Source organism: Ornithodoros turicata, chromosome 1 (assembly GCF_037126465.1).
Source record: "Ornithodoros turicata isolate Travis chromosome 1, ASM3712646v1, whole genome shotgun sequence".
Lineage (NCBI taxonomy): Eukaryota > Metazoa > Arthropoda > Arachnida > Ixodida > Argasidae > Ornithodoros > Ornithodoros turicata.
This window is the reverse complement of record NC_088201.1, coordinates 115,921,792-115,939,981: the sequence shown is the minus strand read 5'-3', so window position 1 is coordinate 115,939,981 and position 18,190 is coordinate 115,921,792. Positions and strand designations below refer to the sequence as shown.

The following is an 18,190-nucleotide window of genomic DNA, read 5'->3' as shown; positions in this document are numbered from 1 at the left end:
GTTGTTGCTCCTGTATCAAGAAATGCGAGTACGGGATGATTGTTGATGAATGCTTCGAATCTGATTACCTTTGGTCGCCTTTCCCGTTTCCCTGGTCCTCACTGACGGAAGAAACACAGTGCGGCCGGTAGGGGCACGCATTCTGCCAGTGAAGCTGTCCAGTGAGGCCAATGTTAGCACAGTGCCTGCATTCAGTCTTTGGGAAAACAGGTTGCGAAGCTGGTGTGTGGGGGATATGAGCATTTGAAGTCGCTGGAGTATTGAACGGCCGGGACGACGGCCGCCTTACTGTTGCAGCTGGCGTCTTTGTAAGTGTCGACGCAAGCTTCTGAACAGCGCTTAACCACTCCAACGGTGTCTTGAATTCCGTCCGGCCAAGCAGACGTTCAAGTTCAGGAAGCAAGCCCTCGGTTAGTCCGGAGATCAAGTGGGCAGTTTTCAAACCAGCTTGTTCGGCCAACCGTCGCTTGTGCTCGTAGTAATCCCGAACCGATTGTACCGAATTTTGTCGGCAGTGAAAGAATGAGCGGAATGGATCAGCTCTGAAGAACCAAAGCGTGTAGTCATGAAATCTTTCACCTCCTCCCACCTGGTGCAAAGTTCAAATATTTCGCAGAGATACCAACGGAATGCTTCGCCTTCCACATAGTCGCAGAAATTGCCTACTTTGTCGTCATCTGTCCAATCCAGGGCATCGGCTTTCCTTTCAAACAGTCGCAACCACTTGTCGAATGGAAGATCACCTGGCCCGCCACTGTACTTAATAATGGCCAGATGAGATTGACTAGGTTGATGTTGAGGTTGTGAGCTGGTTGGTGGGCCGGTAGGTTGTCGTTGACTTTTTTTAGGCGTGGATTCAGAGACAATAAAGTGTTCAGTTTGCCCACGTTATATATATATAGTAATATTATAATTCACTGGCTTGCACTGTGGCATTGAGAAGTGCTCAGTCGCCCTGCTAGGTGCATATCGCTCGCTGAGCGACCCCTGATTTGCCAATTCCGAACGATGCGCAGCTACCCAGCGCTGACGAGCCGCAAACACGGCGAAACACGTGTCCTCTGGTGCTGTCGCATCGTTCCATGAGTGTCTGTTTCTCTGCGTGCAGCCATAGAAGCCATCTTAGTCTGTAATTTTGAATTTCAAACACGTCTAGTACCATTTGCTTGTTTCTTTAATGACTTTTTCCCCTCATTATAATTCACTGGCTTGCACTGTGGCATTGAGGAGCGCTCAGTAACCCTCCCAGGTGTATATCGCTCGCTGAGCGACCCCTGGTTTGCCAATTCCGAACGATGCGCAGCTACCCAGTGCTGACGAGCCGCAAACACGACGAAACACGTGTCCTCTGGTGCTGTCGCATCGTTCCATGAGTATCTGTTTCTCTGCGTGCAGCCATCGAAGCCATCTTAATCTGTAATTTTGAATTTCAAACACGTCTAGTATCATTTATTTGTTTCTTTAATGGCTTTTTTCCCTCATTATATATACATATATATATATATATATATATATAAATGGGAGACAGAAGACGAAAGTAGGGAAAGTAACAAAAAAGGGGTTTATTAAAACTTAAAAATTATAAAAGTTAGGGAGGATGTCTACGTTACGACGGAAGCTCCGCCTTCTTTGGGACAAAAGAGCTAAACCTTTAGCTCTTTTGTCCCGAAGAACGCGGAGCTTCCGCCGTAACGTAGACATCCTCCCTAACTTTTATAATTTTTAAGTTTTAATAAACCCCTTTTTTGTTACTTCCCCTACTTTCGTCTTCTGTCTCCCATTTATTTCAACTATAATTACGTAGCCGTCCGATCCACCTCCAACTTTTCAAGATATATATATAGACCTTCTGACGCCATCCACTCAAACGTTGCCTGCCTGCGTACTGCTGATGAGGTCCAAGAAGGCCGAAACAGCTGTCCAGTACTGGCATGGCGATGTTTGAGTTACAGACATATGCTATACGTGCAGCCAAAGAGCTCCGGCTATTTTTTTCCTATTATAAAGATATATATATATATTTTACTTTACTTTATTATTATTACTTATTACTTTACTATTACTTATTATTATTACTCTATTATATTTTACTATATATATATATATATATATATATATATTACACAGCGCTTCACAGCAGTGCGTCTGTCCTGTTTCGTTCTTAGTGTGTTTAGCACCGGCTTTAGCGATTTCACTTTAACGTCCCTCTAATGCGGGGGAGAATTATCCGTTGCATTTTACTCTTGCATGCAGCATTGGAGCCCGTGATGATGGGAGAAATGGAAACGAGTGTCACGCTTCTGGTGGGTACCTCATGGCAAACACAGATAAGGGCTATACCTTCAACCAGTTTTCTTCGTGCTCAGAAGAGGACATCAAAAGGAGCTTATTTCGGATCAAGTAATGCATCATTGTGTTACGTGCTTTCCAGAGTGAAGAGTCTTCTTCATTTCATTCATCATACGCACAGGAAAGGGAACCAGACGGTCCCAGTCAACCATAATACCGATGACATGCTTCTCCTTCATAATTTATTGAACATCAGAGGCGTACGCCTTTTGTGACACTTCGCAGTTTCCATTAACGTTAACAGTTGTTGAGAGGAGTACGAGCGATCAATTCTCATATTAGGAGCAATGCCAGTATTATATTGAGCAGCGCTTAATTTTGTGTCAGCTAAGGGATAAACTTCTGCCCTGATGACATATTCGACTGGCTGATCTCGAGCCTCCGTTTTGCATCTTACAGAAAAGGCGTGTTCCGCTGAATTAGTAAGTGGGAGTAAATTTGTATAGAATGAAATTGACATATTTTGCTGGCTGTTTTCGATCAACTGGCGATCAACCACGACGAGCTAATCTTCTTTGATCTGCCAAGAAATCTGGGATCCAGCAAGAACTTCAACGAATCACTGTCGCCACTTCCCCATTTACCGGGACAAAGCAGTAGGAAGCCTGGGGCCGATGTGGGCAAAGACTTCGTGGTTGGTTTTCGGTCGTGAAATCGAGTGCCGCCCCACCGTGTCAGATTTCCTTGCTCTATAGCCGATACTAGTGCTTGCTTGAGATCGACCAGTCGATTCGCCACTAAGATACCCGTGGTGTCACTGGAATAACGAAATGCCCGTGTTATTTGAAATAGACGGCTATCAAAGATCCCTGATTGATGCGCAGTTGTCAGGTTAACTGCCTGATAGAGTTGATCACGAGGCTCGGTGGTTAAGCTAGTTATAGCATCAAGTTTGCGTAGCGCAAAGCTGTACCGACATCAATATGAAACTGACCCCGAAAGACTAACAGAAACGCCAGAAAGCTCAACTTATATGTAACAGACGCGTCAACCCAAGGAACACAATCCATCCCCACACAACCAGTAACCACGCGTGAACATCCCACGGACGCACCGGTGCGGATGTTGCTTACATCCACAGGACATACGCATTCTGTTCAACTGACGATCGTTGTATTTCAGAATAACACTGCTAATCAAGTCAAATATATGCGAATTTGACGTCCCACGACGGCCGCTTTCGATCCCTATGGGCCCGGTTTCGGATCTACTTCGTCTCTTCATATACAGGGTGTCCCAGAAAACGTGTCATTGAATTATAATAAAGAACTACGCGACCTAGGATCATGCGACCAATGGCATTTGTTCTTATTACGTTTTTGCCACCTCCTGATATGAATGTCATGTATCGCAGGTTTATTTATGTAAATATTTGCGAACTGAACTCTGAAATTTGCCAAGTAAAGGTCACTGTTTAACCCCACCAATATGAAGGCCGTACCGAATTAACTCAAATTCATGATAATTGACAGTGATATTCACTAGCTATGCCATCGGAAAAAATAGCCGAACATCATCCTTATCGGAGCAGCGGACCATAACGCGCGATGACCTTTTGAGCGCAGTCGCACTCAGTCCGACGAAAGGGGGTTTCAAAGCCAGCCCACAGAGTGGTAGTTGAAAAAGTAACAGTTCCTAAAATTGGGAGAGGGAAAGCATTATCCCAGCGAAAATCAGACGCGATAAGTCATGCCTGTGTTACCTCTTTCTGCGATGCCAGGGTGGGCCAACACCACCTAGATAACACAAGGCCTCTTCATGCACGGCGTGACGTCACGCTAGTTGTCCCTCCGCTGCTTCCCTCTGATACTTGGACGGTCGGCAGAGCATGCCTATGTAAGCGACGTCGCGCTCTTGTTGTTGAAAGCGATGTTTTAACGGACGTAATGGAATTTAGCATCAACTCAGGAACAATGCCAACTGATGATTAAAGCACTTCTAAGTATTTATTTATCCTAACGTTGAAAATAGTACTTTACTCCTTCGAACATATAAATGGTTACATAAAAGCTTAAGTGCGATGATGGGTTTCGTTCAATGTGGAGAAACATCGCGCACTTGTCGGTCACACTCATTCTCGAAAATTGGTTTTGCAGATGCCTCCTAACTTGCATAGGTCGTCATAGATGACATTGAATTCTTCGTCACTTCTTCTCTTCTGGTTCCTAGTGAATTTTCTAGGGCTTTCTGAAGAGTCGTGTTCTTCATCCTGGCACGTTTGGAATTCGTTGATTCGCGACGAGCACGCGTAGATGACATGTAGGCCGGGCAGTTTGGATAAACTGAAGGCCATCACCTGGCACCAATCGTAGTCGATCGCTTTCGATTTCAGTCGTCTTCCCAGTGGCCCCATAGGTGTGCGTGAGTTTCGCGACAATTCCGATTGCTGAAAATGCAGTTCGCAGACCTACGAGAGAATGAGAACGACCGTATTACAATCAACATGTAAGCAGGATCCCACAGCGCATTTCAGCGGCAGGCTTCAAATTTACTTACATACCTTGGAACGAATGGTCGGTTTAAAATCTGCGCGTGGAATTGCCTTCAGCTATGATACCTTGAAAGCTTCATCCTTTGGGAACGAGAACACATGCACTATTGGGCCCTCGTCGTCGTTGTCTCGACAGCGAGGAACGCGGCACCGGCCCATGTGGAAGTGACTCACCAACATGGTTTCAGTTAACTGCCCATCTCCACATAGGGCGTTCCAAAAGCATACGTACCTGTCACTCGAGAAACCTGACAATGCAGTACGGGACGCACATATAAAAATTTGATGAAACAGACACTAGAAGCATGGAGAGATGACCGGCAAGTTGCACAACGCTTGCGTCAGCATGCATCGGGCCATCGGACTCGGGATCAGGCTCGGGCAACTAGCGTTACGTCACACGCTGGGAGAGGGAAGCATGAAGAGGCCTTGTGTTATCTAGGTGGTGTTGGGCGGGCTGGGTTTCCAACCTCCTTTCGTGGGACTGACAAAGATTGCGCAGAAAAATTCATCGCGCGCTATTCTCTGGGAGCCCCGAAGAGCATCATGTTCGGGTATTTTCTCCGATGGGATAGCTCCTGAATATCCCTGTCAATTATCATTAATTTGAGTAAATTAGACACGCTCTTCACATTGGTGAGGTAAAAAAGTGACCTTCACTTGACAAATTTCCGACTTAAGCTTGCAAAAATTTACGTGATTAAACATACGCTACATGACATTCACGTCAGGAGGTGGCGAAAACCTAGTAAGAACAAATGCCGTTGACCGCATGACTCTAGGTGATGTAGTTTTTTTATTATAATTCAATGAAACGTTTTCTTGGACACCCTGTATATCATGCATATTCAAGGGATGCAAGGGTTTCCACGACCAGCGCCCTTATACTTTAGCTAGAGCTGTATTTTAATGTCAGTTTTAGCTCTATATCAGAGATAATGACACTAGTCCCCGGAAGTACACTCCTTGCTTCCGCTAATAATGATCTCTCAGAATGCAGTTACGAAAAAAAGTCAGAGTACACGTCTCAATATCCTTTATTTTGATATTTTGAGCTCTTCACTGCGTATTACAGCTACAAATGACAGCACGTATTTTAAAAGAACATGCGATAGAAGAGCAATGTGTAAAATATCACAAGACTACCTATTGCAAATACGCATATCAACGTTTGACAATACTTCCCATATATCCAGCATTCTTACGTGTAACGTATTAGAGGTAAATAATGGCAACCATTGTTCAAAGAGTAAACACCGGAAACTTTCCGAGAGACGCTGAGAGGAATAGCCGTTTAGGCCTGAAAGAGAGATGGAAACCATGTTGAGTCGACCACAAATTAAAAGTCACATATGCCTATATTACAAGCACACCCAGGATAGTTTTCATTTTCATTAACTCAGTGGGCTGAAGCGACTTGGAGAACAATAGAGGCTAAAAGAAACGCTAGTAAGCAAAGGCACAGCGTCCGTTTACCTGTATTTCAGTATGGCCGCCTGTGGTGTATCCGTTATACCCCTGTCACACGGGCGCTTTCGATTCGCATTGAGCCGATGCTAATCGAACTCAATGCGGATCCGACGCTGCCACACGGACACGGTCAAGTAGGATCGAACTTCGATCTTTCTCAACTCGATCCGCTTCCTAGAACGGGATTGAAGTCCGCGAGACGGATTGAAAACCGCCGTCCGCATTCTCGAACGCAGTGATCACTTGCAGTACTAAATTAAAACATACATCAATTTTGTAAATGCGACTGCACAAGGCAAATGAAATTTCACGGTGACGGTATGACTGGCAACTGCGGTTGCCTTTCTTGTATATATACATATATATATAAGCAGGAAAAATCAGAAGACGACAAAGAGCTTACAGGAAAACACAAAGGGGAGTTTATTAACACATATGGGGATAGGGGACGACGTTTCGGCAGTCAGCGCTGCCTTCGACGGGACTGGGGTTTGGTGACAAGAACAAGCTTTATATATGGGAGAGGGTTATGTACAAGGGAAAGAGAGCAGCGCATGCGCTTTTGTCATGACTAACACAGGTTGGTGACTAAGTGAAAGGGGAATGGCCGGGTCTGTGCAGCAGGACCTTGAGGAAATACCAGTGAGCCTGAAAAAGAGACAAAAGAGCGTATGTATTGTGCTGGATTAGGAATGCAGGTTGCGAATAGTAGAAAGGATTCCTGGATCTTCGTTTATCTGACACTGGAATTTATGAATGAGATAAGATTCGCGCTGTTCCCTGAGCCGTTGGGAAGGAAAGCCTGACTGCAGGATGAAAATAGATATATTGGTGATTGAGTGTCCTGGTCTACTGAAATGGCGCGACACTGGCAGATTAGGTTTCTTCGCGACGTCAGATTTGTGGTAGTTGAATCGCGTTCTAAATGACGTCGCTGTCTGTCCGATATATTGGGCGTTGCATTCATTGCATTGAAGAAGATAGGCAACATTAGAAGAATTACAGTTAAAGTCGCCATTAATGTTGACCCGATAATTAGAATTGGTACTTTCTGCAGAGTTAGCGGCTTGCATTGATTTACAAATTTGGCATCTACTTGCATTACAAGGGTGGCAGCCAATGCTATTTTCTGGAAGTTTGTTAATTTTGGCATTTACTAGTCTGTCTTGGATGTTCCGCGCCCGGCGATAACTTACGCGCGGTGGCTGTGAGAATATTTCCTTCATGCGATCAGATTGTGAAAGAATTGTGTAGTGGCGGTTGAGTATCCGGCTAATGTTAGGAACGCTGCCATTGAATGTGACAGTGAGATTTACTGCAGAGTTTCCATTGGTTCGAGGAGATCTTTGAAGCAATTGTTGGCGATCTGTGGATCTTGCCCTGGCTATAGCGTCTTTCACAAGTTTGTCCGGGTATTCACGATCAATGAAGGTTTGTTCTAGTCGTTGGAGATGGTTGTCTAGTTCGGCGTCGTTAGTGCATATTCTGCGGTAGCGCAATGCCTGACTATAAGGTATGGCTAACTTAGTATGTCTTGGATGGCAACTGCGGAACGATAAGTACTGCTGAGCATCTGTAGGCTTCCGGTATAAGTTGGTTGAGATACTGCCGTTTTGTAACTTGACTTCCACATCCAAGAAGGTAACAGTGGAGGCGGAGTAGTGGGAGGTAAATTGAATGTTAGGGTGAATTTGGTTGAACCGGTTGATGAACGTGAGAAGGTCGCTTTCAGAATGAGGCCATATGATAAAAATATCATCTAAAAATCTCTTGTACACAAGTGGTTTCAATACGGAACATTCGAGAAATGTTTCCTCCAGGGAGGCATCCCTGGAGGAAACATTTCTCGAATCGTCCTTGTGGGTCAGTGGGGATTTTGATCAAAATATCAAAATCCCCACTGACCCACTGACCCACAAGGACGATGACCCCACTCCTGGACCTGACACAAAAACGCTCTGGAATTTCCCCAATTGACAACCGCCAGGTGGCGGGAATTTCCCCCAACCGACCACGTCATTCTCAAGCCCCTTATCAGCCTCGTGGCCACATTTAGCTCTTTTGTCCCGAAGAAGGCCGAGCTTCCGCCGTAACGTAGACATCCTCCCTAACTTTTATGATTTTTAAGTTTTAATAAACCCCTTTTTTGTTACTTCCCCTACTTTCGTCTTCTGTCTTCCATTTATTTCAACTATAATTACGTAGCCGTCCGATCCAACTCCAACTTTTCAAGATATATATATATATATATATATATATACAGGGTGTTCCATTTAAGATTGACCCCACCTTTAAAAAATAATGAATCATCGCAGAAGAATGAAACCAAGTGCATAGTGTTACCAGTGACCTGGAGCATTTAATAGTATTTTTTGTCTCGCAATTAATTGATTAATTAATTAATTTAATTTTCTAACTTTTTAATTAGGAGGATCACACCGGAGATGTCAACTGTGAAGTTGTGGGCGTTGACACGAGAAAGCGAATGCAGTGTGTTGCAACTCTCTAGCTCATACGAGTCTTTTTTTTCCCGGGTCAGCAGAAAGGGCCCGGAGTTCCGAAAATACGACGGAATCAGTTTCCGTCGCGCGAAAAGAGCGCTTGATTGCAGCGCTTTCTCACGGCCGCTTGACGAACAAGCATTGATGCCGTCCGTTTCGCCTATGCTGTTATCTGTCACGGGTGCGGGGACACCAGCAAGGTCACTGCGGCGCTTTATCTCTTGATTCTTTGTTTTTTAGGTGTGAAACGACACAATACACGGGAAGCGGAAGATAACTGCTCACGGCTTACCTTGAACCACGAGCGCGAGATTATTAAATCAATGAGAAAGAAAGAAAAGCTGTGGGCTATGAAATTTATGAAGCCGCTCTTTTACACCTTTTCATTTGCACCCACTCTCTGTGTTGTAGCACAAGTTACGTCTTTTCCAACGAAGAGACAGTAGGTACGATGCTTGTCCTAGATGCTGCACAGGGCAAGCAAAAAAGGAAGGAAGCAAGCGAGCATGTAAACAATAACAGTAATAATTTGGGGGTTTATGACTATAGGGGAGACAACGGTGATCATGACCGACGCCACGGTAGTCGGCCTGTGAATTAATTTTGCCCACTTGGAGTTCTCTAACGTGGGTGGAATCTTACACACGGAAGATCGTATGTAAGTCACACCAGGAGACGGCATGCCTAAGCAATCCGTGCCTTCAAACAAATTGCTTGCGTCTCCGCCCGCGTTCAGAGCACGCGACCTTGGGAATGGAAGCAGGAAAGCCATCGTCATTTTTTTTTCAAACTGGCAACCGAAGTTTGTTCAAGCAAACAAAGAATTAAACGAGTAGGTAAAAATAGTATGCCTTCTTTTTCATTCAACTTATTTTATAGAACATTGCACGGGTATTTTAACATGACCGAAACAATACTATGCACATTCAGAGCAGGTGTTCGAAAAGATCGCCTTCCTAAGTCACACAAAACAAGCATCTCTAAATTGTGTCCTCCGTTGCCCTAAATTGTGTCCTCCGTTGCAACGTGGCCGCGGGGATTCCACGGCACACTTCCGTGATCCTCGCCTTAAGGGCGTCAGGTGTTGTTGTCTCCTGGTCGTACACGCGATCCTTCAGATATCCCCACAGAAAGAAATCTCACGGCGTCAGGTCTGGGGACCGCGCAGTCCACGACACAGGTCCGTACCTTCCTATCCATCGGCTAGGAAATGCCCTGTCGAGATAGGCACGAGCTCGGCTAGAGCTGTGGGCGGGTGCGCCATCGTGCTGAAACCACAGCTTGCCAAGCCGTGCCAGTGGAACGTTGGCGCAAAACTCTTCCACGGGGCCCAATAGAATATCATTGAGGTACCTCACCGCGGTCAGTGTCCCATCAAGGAAGACGGGGCCAATGAGAGCTCCGTCGCAGATACCGCACCACACGTTGAGCGACCACTTATACTGGTGGCGCGTCCTTCCAAGCCAATGCGGATTAGTAGCGCTCCAGTAATGAGCGTTATGCAAGTTCTCGAGCAACACGAGAGAAATTTGCCTCGTCAGTCCGTATGACATTTCTTAGAAATTGGGGGTTCTCATCGACGATCTGAAAAAGCCAGTTGGCGTAGTTCAACCGGCTTTCAAAGTCCTTTTGTTCCAACCTTTGGTCAAGTTGTATGTGGTATGGATGGAGGCCTGCTTCTTTTACCACTCTAAACACCGTGGACAACGGGACGTCTGTCTGCCTGCTCGCCTCGCTTCAGGGTATGCCTCAAGAAATGCCAAGATGTTGATGCGAACATCGTCTGACAGCTCCGCAGACCTACAACGCTGCTTGATGAACCTGCCATATTCCCAAGCAGCACAAAGGACTGGGATTCGGCTGGGAACGTAACGGGAGTGATGGGTTCGAGGTGGCCGATATCGCCGTCACGAGCCCGACTGCTTCCCGGCTATGTGAGGGGGAAGAATTGAGGGAGAGGGAGAATACATAAAATTATTTCCCGATAGATCCCCGTTCGTGTCCCGGCCAGAATTCTTTCCAGATAGATTCCCGTTTGCGTCCCGGCCAGGATTCTTTCCTGGTGAATCCCCGTTAACGTCCCGATCTGCTGTGGTGTACTGGCTAAGTATTTCTTCCCGCTTCTCTCCCGATGATTATGCAGATTCGGTAACACGTGTTCGGATAGTACAGCTTGAGACAAAGTTTCTGAAACACAGGTATTCTGTATTGGACTTCTCCCAGCCACCTTTGGGGAATGCTTGTTGAACAGAATCCTTGGGAAAAATCTGCTCAAGGATTCTGTTCAACAAGTGTTCCCCTTAGGCCGCAGGGGAGGCGTGGAGAAGTGAAGTACAAAACACCCGTGTTTCAGAAACTTTTGTCCCAAGCTGTACGAGACAGTCAAGCATCCCTTCAGGAAGGAATTTGGCTGTCCGGTATGAGGTGACTCTTTCAAACATTGGGCTGCAGTTCACTTCATGTGTTGTATAGTTCGCTCAGTTTCAATGACTGAAAACATGCACACCCAGCAGCCTGAACAGAAGTATTAATAGAGCCTCACTGCAAAGCAGGCAAGTACAAGATACCCGGGAAGAGTCGGCCACGCCCGAACGAAATGACCGAATCCCCCGAAACGAAAAACTCACGTGAAACGAAACGAAGAGAGCTTTAGCAAGTCGAACTAATCGGACGAAAACCCGTTTTGCAAAGTTTGGTTCGGAGGGAGTATGTAACGCCGTTTTGTGGTCAACGTGGCCAGAGTGCCTCAAAAATACTCCTGCCGCATTCTGGTCACTGTTATAAGTGTGTGTCCCTGACACCACCAGCAGCTTTTAAGTAGATTCATGGCACATAAGGAACCTGTGATGTACACGATCGCACACAGTCAAGAAAATTGTAGCATTTAACCTTGCTTTCTTTGATTATAACAAAAAAAAAAAAGAAAGAAAGAAAGAAAGAACGCTAGGGAGAAAGGGTCGGCAAAACAGTGAGTGTTTTGTTGTTGTTTTTTGATTCTATCGATCTCTCGCTGTCAGATTGCACTGCCGATCTGTTGACAATCATAACGAACTAATAGCTTAGCTTTGGCCAATCTCATGTTGCAAGTTTGCTTCAAACACAACATTCAGTGATTCTTATGAAAACAGCAGCATTTCTCGAAAGATCCTGGAACGGCCACTATCTCAAGAGGTAGTACGATTCTACTCGTCGTATTTCGTCCGCCAAGCCATTGCGCGGAGATGTTGGCTCCATGCCCATTTCACCACAGGCTCACCCGCACTCGCCCGCGCTCGCGCGTCGTCGCTTGTCTTCCATGCCACCAGCCAGCGCTGCCTGTCGCGCATGCGCTGTTTTTGTTGGGTTTGCTTCAACTGCTGTAACGGTCGTTTCTCGTCGCCGCGTCCCGCGTGTAGTTCGCGTAATTGCGAGCGTTCCAGCAAGTCTAAAGCGTTTTAGAGCCTTTATATTGTTGTTCTCACCTGATGCTGTCGTTCTTGCAACCCGTCTGATATTGCAACTGTCCGTAAGTGGAAGCGTTTCTTCTAACCGCGAGCAGACCAGTCGGTCTTGTTTGACATGTCAAAGAGTGAAGACGCTGCCTTGCATGTGAAGCCAAATCGTTCTTCGCCCTCAGGATTCTTGCCGTTTCAGGTGTGTAATTAATATAACTGTGAAGTAATATGTTCGACTGCGCCATGCATTCTCATTGTCCGTTTTACTCTATTTGCAGGGATTTGCACAACGACAGGGAGATAGAACGCCAAGTGAAGTCGACTGTATGCTTTGTGCAGACGGTATGTCATATGTCTCTACACTGCTCTACATATAGGTGTCCTGCCATCGTATTTTCTGGAACGATATTTCTTGCAGGTTCAGCGTGTATGACGCAGCGGCCTCCAGCAAGAGAAACTCAAGCACCGTGTTCAAATGTGGTGGGGACTCTTGCTCGACATGACAACGCTTAGAAGTGCTTTTTCGAAAGGACAAGTTGGACCGGAAATGAGGACCTAGGCGTGCTCTTTTGCGTTGTTGTTCACCGTTCGATCATTACCAATTTTTTGTGCTCCCGTGAGTTCAACGCTCAGGTATGTTGATGATAAATGAATATGCGTTAAAAGGTACGTACTCCGGAGTGGTGAATAAGGTGATTTGTTGCTGCTATCTCCTGTTTCGTGAGGGTTCTTGTCGGTACTCGTATACCGCAGGCATGAGGGGCTTTCTTTGCAGAACATTTCAGGAAACCAAGACTGCAGCATTTTCAAGATTGCCATAACCAGCATCATTGCAGCTCTCATGTCAACATCAGCATCAAGACAGCTCTGATGTTAGCATCAGCCAGGGCAGCTCTGATGTGATTTGGGACACTGTCTTGATGCTAACATCAGCTGGTGTTAGCATCAAGACAGTGTCCCAAATCACATCAGACCTGATGTCGCTTTTTTTCAATAGGGATGCTTCTCCTTGACCATGTTTTTTTTTGCTTATTGACGTTTTTGTGAAGGAACGCTGGATATGTGCACACCATTGACTGTCAGCTCTAGTCCCGGTCAGCTGTCGTTTTTGACAGTTTTCGTTGTAGTAATTGCTAGTCATTTGCACCAAAGGCGCTGGATGTGAACTATTTTCTCTTTCCTGGACTTGCATTTCTTCCTAGTCGTTGGCTTTGACATTTTTTCATAACTTAAATTTTCTGTTGGTAACTCTTGAGTTTCATAATCGCTACGCTGTGCATTTTACCATTTTTGATAAAGCTCATTCCACATACCGTGCACAGACTATTTTGTGCTGACATGCAGCAATTGTTGTGTTACGTCTAGTATTACATGCCATTCATTTTTGTGTCTGGGCAGTTGAAGCGAGAGCAGATAGGCAGACTGCCTATTACTGCATAACTTTTTCTTTGAGACACCACCACTTGTGCAGGCAGACCGCCTCTTGCTGTATACTTTTGTCTGTCTTTTGAGACACCGTTGACGTGCCAGTGGTTACGCAGGCAGGCTGCATATTACTGTATACCATTTCCCCCCATGCAGCAATTTTACCGTTACGTCTAATGTTAATGCTACAAGCCATTCGATTCTTCCTGGGCCACTACCGAAGTGCAAGTGGTTAGGCAGACTGCCTACTACTGCATATCTTTTTTGTTTCCTTTGAGAGACCACCTCTTACTCTGTACGTTTGTCCCCCTTTTGAGACACCATTGAAGGGCCAGTGGTTACGCAGGCAGGCTCGATATTACTGTAAACCATTTCCACCCTTTTCTGTTCATGCTACATTGCCAATGAAAGTAGTTATGCGGACAGGCTGCATATTTCTGTATACCCTTCTTTTTTTGTTTTTCATTTCAGACACAATTGGCATGCATTGGGTGATGCAGGCAAGCTGCTAATTTGGTATGCACCACTCGTCGTTTAGTCTATTGAGGTGCTACAAGTGTTGTGTCAGTCTATTTCCTTTCCGAAAATAAAGTGTTGGGCTCTACACACACACTGTTTACACTCGAAATTATTGTAATTCATAAAAATAAGCATATTAATGCTAAAATATGCATGGGGGATAAATATGCATGAGGGGAGCCCCTGCCAGCATTATCGGGGATCCGTCGGGGACCTGCTGGGACCGAATACTTGCTGCCGATGTCGGTCCTTAATCATCCCGGTGTTGCAAACTGGAGGAAGGACTGGTATCGGCTGGTGGCGTGCCCCCGACTTTGTAGGATTCTTTCCCGATGCTGGACCGGCTTCGCCCCGGTCCTTTGTGCTGCTTGGGTTGCTTCAGCGCCTCGTATTGACGGACAACAGTCGATGGGTGTGGTCTTGTGCCAGGGTGCCACCTCTGAAATATCTTGACTGCCTTTTTCTTTTTGCCCCCTGCAGCACCTACGGCAAGGACCATGTCCGCTTTCTGTTCGTTGGAGTAGGGCATTGTTTGTCCCTCAGAGCGTTCAACAAAGAATGTCCGCACAGTGATAGCCCACAACTTTTCTTTCTTTCTTATTGATTTAATAATCTCGCGCTCGTGGTTCAAGGTAAGCCGTGAGCAGATATCTTCCGCTTCCCGTGTTTTGTGTCGCTTCACGCCTAAAAAAAAAAAGAATCAAGAGATAAAGCGCCGCAGTGACCTCCCTGGTGTCCCCGCACCCGTGACAGATAACAGCATAGGCGGAACGGACGGCACCAATGCTTGTTTGTCAAGCGGCCGTAAGAAAGCGCTGCAATCAAGCGCTCTTTTCGCGCGACGGAAACTGATTCCGTCGTATTTTCGGAACTCCGGGCCCTTTCTGCTGGCTCGGGAAAAAAAGACTCGTATGAGCTAGAGAGTTGCAACACACTGCATTCGCTTTCTCATGTCAACGCCCACAACTTTACAGTTGACATCTCCGGTGTGATCCTCCTAATTAAAAAGTTAGAAAATTAAATTAATTAATTAATCAGTTAATTGCGCGACAAAAAATACTATAAAATGGTCCAGGTCACTGGTAACACTATGCACTTGGTTTCATTCTTCTGCGATGATTCATTATTTTTTAAAGGTGGGGTCAATCTTGTCAATCTTAAATAGAACACCCTGTATACACACATGATCTCGATCACTCTCGACACAACATGTGTGCCGCAGTACGCACATACGCAGTTTTTGTTTGCTTGCGCCGATCTGTTTACGGAAACGTTCTGCATTTGTTTTTTTGTTTCACGAGCCGGAAGAGAATTGTTTGGGATGGCATCAAAGAGAACTGCATCCTCTTCACGGAATTTGTGGGCGGATCGCGAAACATCTGTCCTTATCGATCCCCGGCGGCAAAAAGGTAATGCCGTTATATACAACGAAATCTCAGAAGCTTTGCAGGCTGCGGTATACGAGCGTTCGTCGTTGGAGGTTCGACACAAAATCCGGAACCTAGGACAGACATATCGTAAGTTGTGCATTGTTTCTTGTTATGCCAAGTAGTTGGCCATATCGCTGTAGTATTCACGTCGGTACCACTATGAACCGTGCGAATTATTCAACACAGCTTCTTTCAGTGAGAGTGCTGAAATGAAGGATGAAGGCCACTTATTCCGATGAATGCATTACTACTGTGTGACATTGTGCTGTCCATGGGAATAATGAATGAAACCCTGGCGTCCACTCAATTTGGGTAACAAGCAACCAAGTGGACGGTTATGTGAGTGATGACCGATGAGGTTCATTTACTTGTCCATGAAAAACGATAGTCATACTCGACTTGACACCGCCAGATTTGCGTCCACTATGTGAGAAGGAGAAAATTTGCAGTCATTCTATTCGCATTCAGACAGGAGTGCTTGGCTGCTTGAAAGCTCTTTGGCTGTTCCTGTTGCCTATGCATCTGCTATATATGACTACCTCATTGCAGGAAATATGTCAAGACGGGGCACACAACTGGGTCTGGCGCCATTGAATGACCCCACTTCACAAGAATGCACTCCTTCTTGGGAACCCTTCCTATAAACGATCAGTCCCTTGTGGAAGAGACGAGCTGCTACGAAGGGACCTCTGTGGCAACGGTACTTGGCTTCTAGCCGAAAGTTGCAAAGCTGATGTAGCCAGATCCGCGGAACTTGCTTGTATTTGTGCCATGCATGCAGCATGCTTAGTGCCCTGCGTTGTGTGTTTGCTCAAAATACATTTTAGTCTCAATAGCAAAACCATTATCATTATCAATAACCATTCCTCTCCAGTGATCCACTGTTAGCTCGAAATCATTCCAGAAGTAGAATGCCGAATGCCGAAACTTGTTATTCAGGGAAAATTCACTAAACGTTCATTGTTATACCTTTAATATACATGGATCACAGCGAGACAGGCAGGGTGTTTCATGTTTTTCCCAAAAAATATGAAATAGACAGGACAACATATGTAACGAATAATTGGTTGTTGGGAAAGGAATAGGTAACATTAATTCATCCCCACATAGCATGTAGCGAGTAGAGCTCCTTGTAACGTTTACATATAATCTATAGGAATGTCTAGCATGTCGTTAAATAACTGATGATGAGACATATTTTACAGTTAATGAGTCTATAAATGTAAAAATACCAAGAAGTTTAAACGCGAATGTAACAGTTCCAAAGCATGGTAAAACAGGCGTATTTTCACTTAAATAGCTACAGAAAAGTTCCAATGGTGTGCCACACACTCCATACCTTACTAACATCATGAGTAGAAAATATCACGGTTAATGAGGTTGATATATTTACACAGCTCGTCAATGAAATGGTGCACGGCATTGCAAGTGAAAGATCCAGCAGTCCTGCTACAACATCGTCCTATTCTGCGGATGGTGTTAAGCCTCGAGGGAGGCTGATGGCGACACTGAGCCAACTATGGAGGGAGGCCTGGATAACAGGAACGATGAATCACCAAGCCAACATGCTCCACAACGCCCTGCCCGGAAACGGAGACGCACAACAGCGACATCAGACTTCCGTCAGGCTCTGCTAACAGAGCAAAAGCTCTTGCGGAAGAGCTTTGAGGCAGCTCATGCCAGGGAGGTAGAGCTAAGGGAACGCCACTTGCTGCTGCAGGAAAAACTAGTCACTGCAATAACAATGTTTTTTGAATCACCATTAATAAAAAGTACAACTCCTTCTCTCACCTTATCGTTGCCCTCGCTGTTTATAGTAGCCAACAATTGCAGCCCGAACTGCATCTTCACTGGCAGTCGTTGCATCTGTAGCGCCATCTGGCTGTGCATACAAAGTGCTGGCAATCTCAGAGTCTGAAGCCCACTGCTGCATGACAGGTTCACTGCATGCTTCACATATGTTGTTCAGTACACAGCAAATGCGAATGACCAATGGAACATTCTCCAGGTCACACTCCATCCGCTTCATAGTGCACCTGAATCGGGCCTTCAATCTGCCAAATGCATTCTCCACCATCCTCCTGGCCTTTGACAGGTGGTAGTTGAACTCCTTCATGTCGTCATCCAGGTGTGCCCTATGACTGAATGGTTCCACCAGGTGTGACGTCCAATGAATGCTTGATCACAGAGGACCAGTGGGGGGACTGCTGTTCCACTGATGGTGGCCACGGGTGTTTCAAATAAAGGTCCTTCAACACACTGCGCCAGGCTAGACCGCTGGTAGACGTAGGTATCATGACAACGACCTGGTGATCCAAAGTTGACATGAAGAAAGCGGTAGCGGTTGTCCACCAGCGAAAGGAATATGATGCTATACCTGCATAAAGTAAGAGACTTGGGTGACATTTACCAAGAAATAACAAAGTTTGTTATTTTGTCAGTGCCGAGGTAGGTCACATTACAAGGTGTGTGCTCTAGGTCAGTCACATTTTCGTTCGTGACGCAATAACTACTTCACAGACAGACTTCCCCTGCCACAGCGTGAAGAATATAAGCCAGAGAAACCTACAA

General features: G+C 45.7%; 1 protein-coding gene across 1 annotated transcript in view; it reads left to right on the top strand.

Annotated features, from left to right (window-relative positions):
- The window catches only part of LOC135383925 (uncharacterized), a 104,354-nt gene that overhangs the window by 68,632 nt on the left and 17,532 nt on the right, over positions 1-18,190 (top strand). Inside the window, exon 8 of the mRNA XM_064613208.1 lies at positions 2,254-2,400. Within this exon, the coding sequence (XP_064469278.1) occupies positions 2,254-2,400 (147 nt within the window). The remainder of the gene's footprint in view (positions 1-2,253; positions 2,401-18,190) is intronic.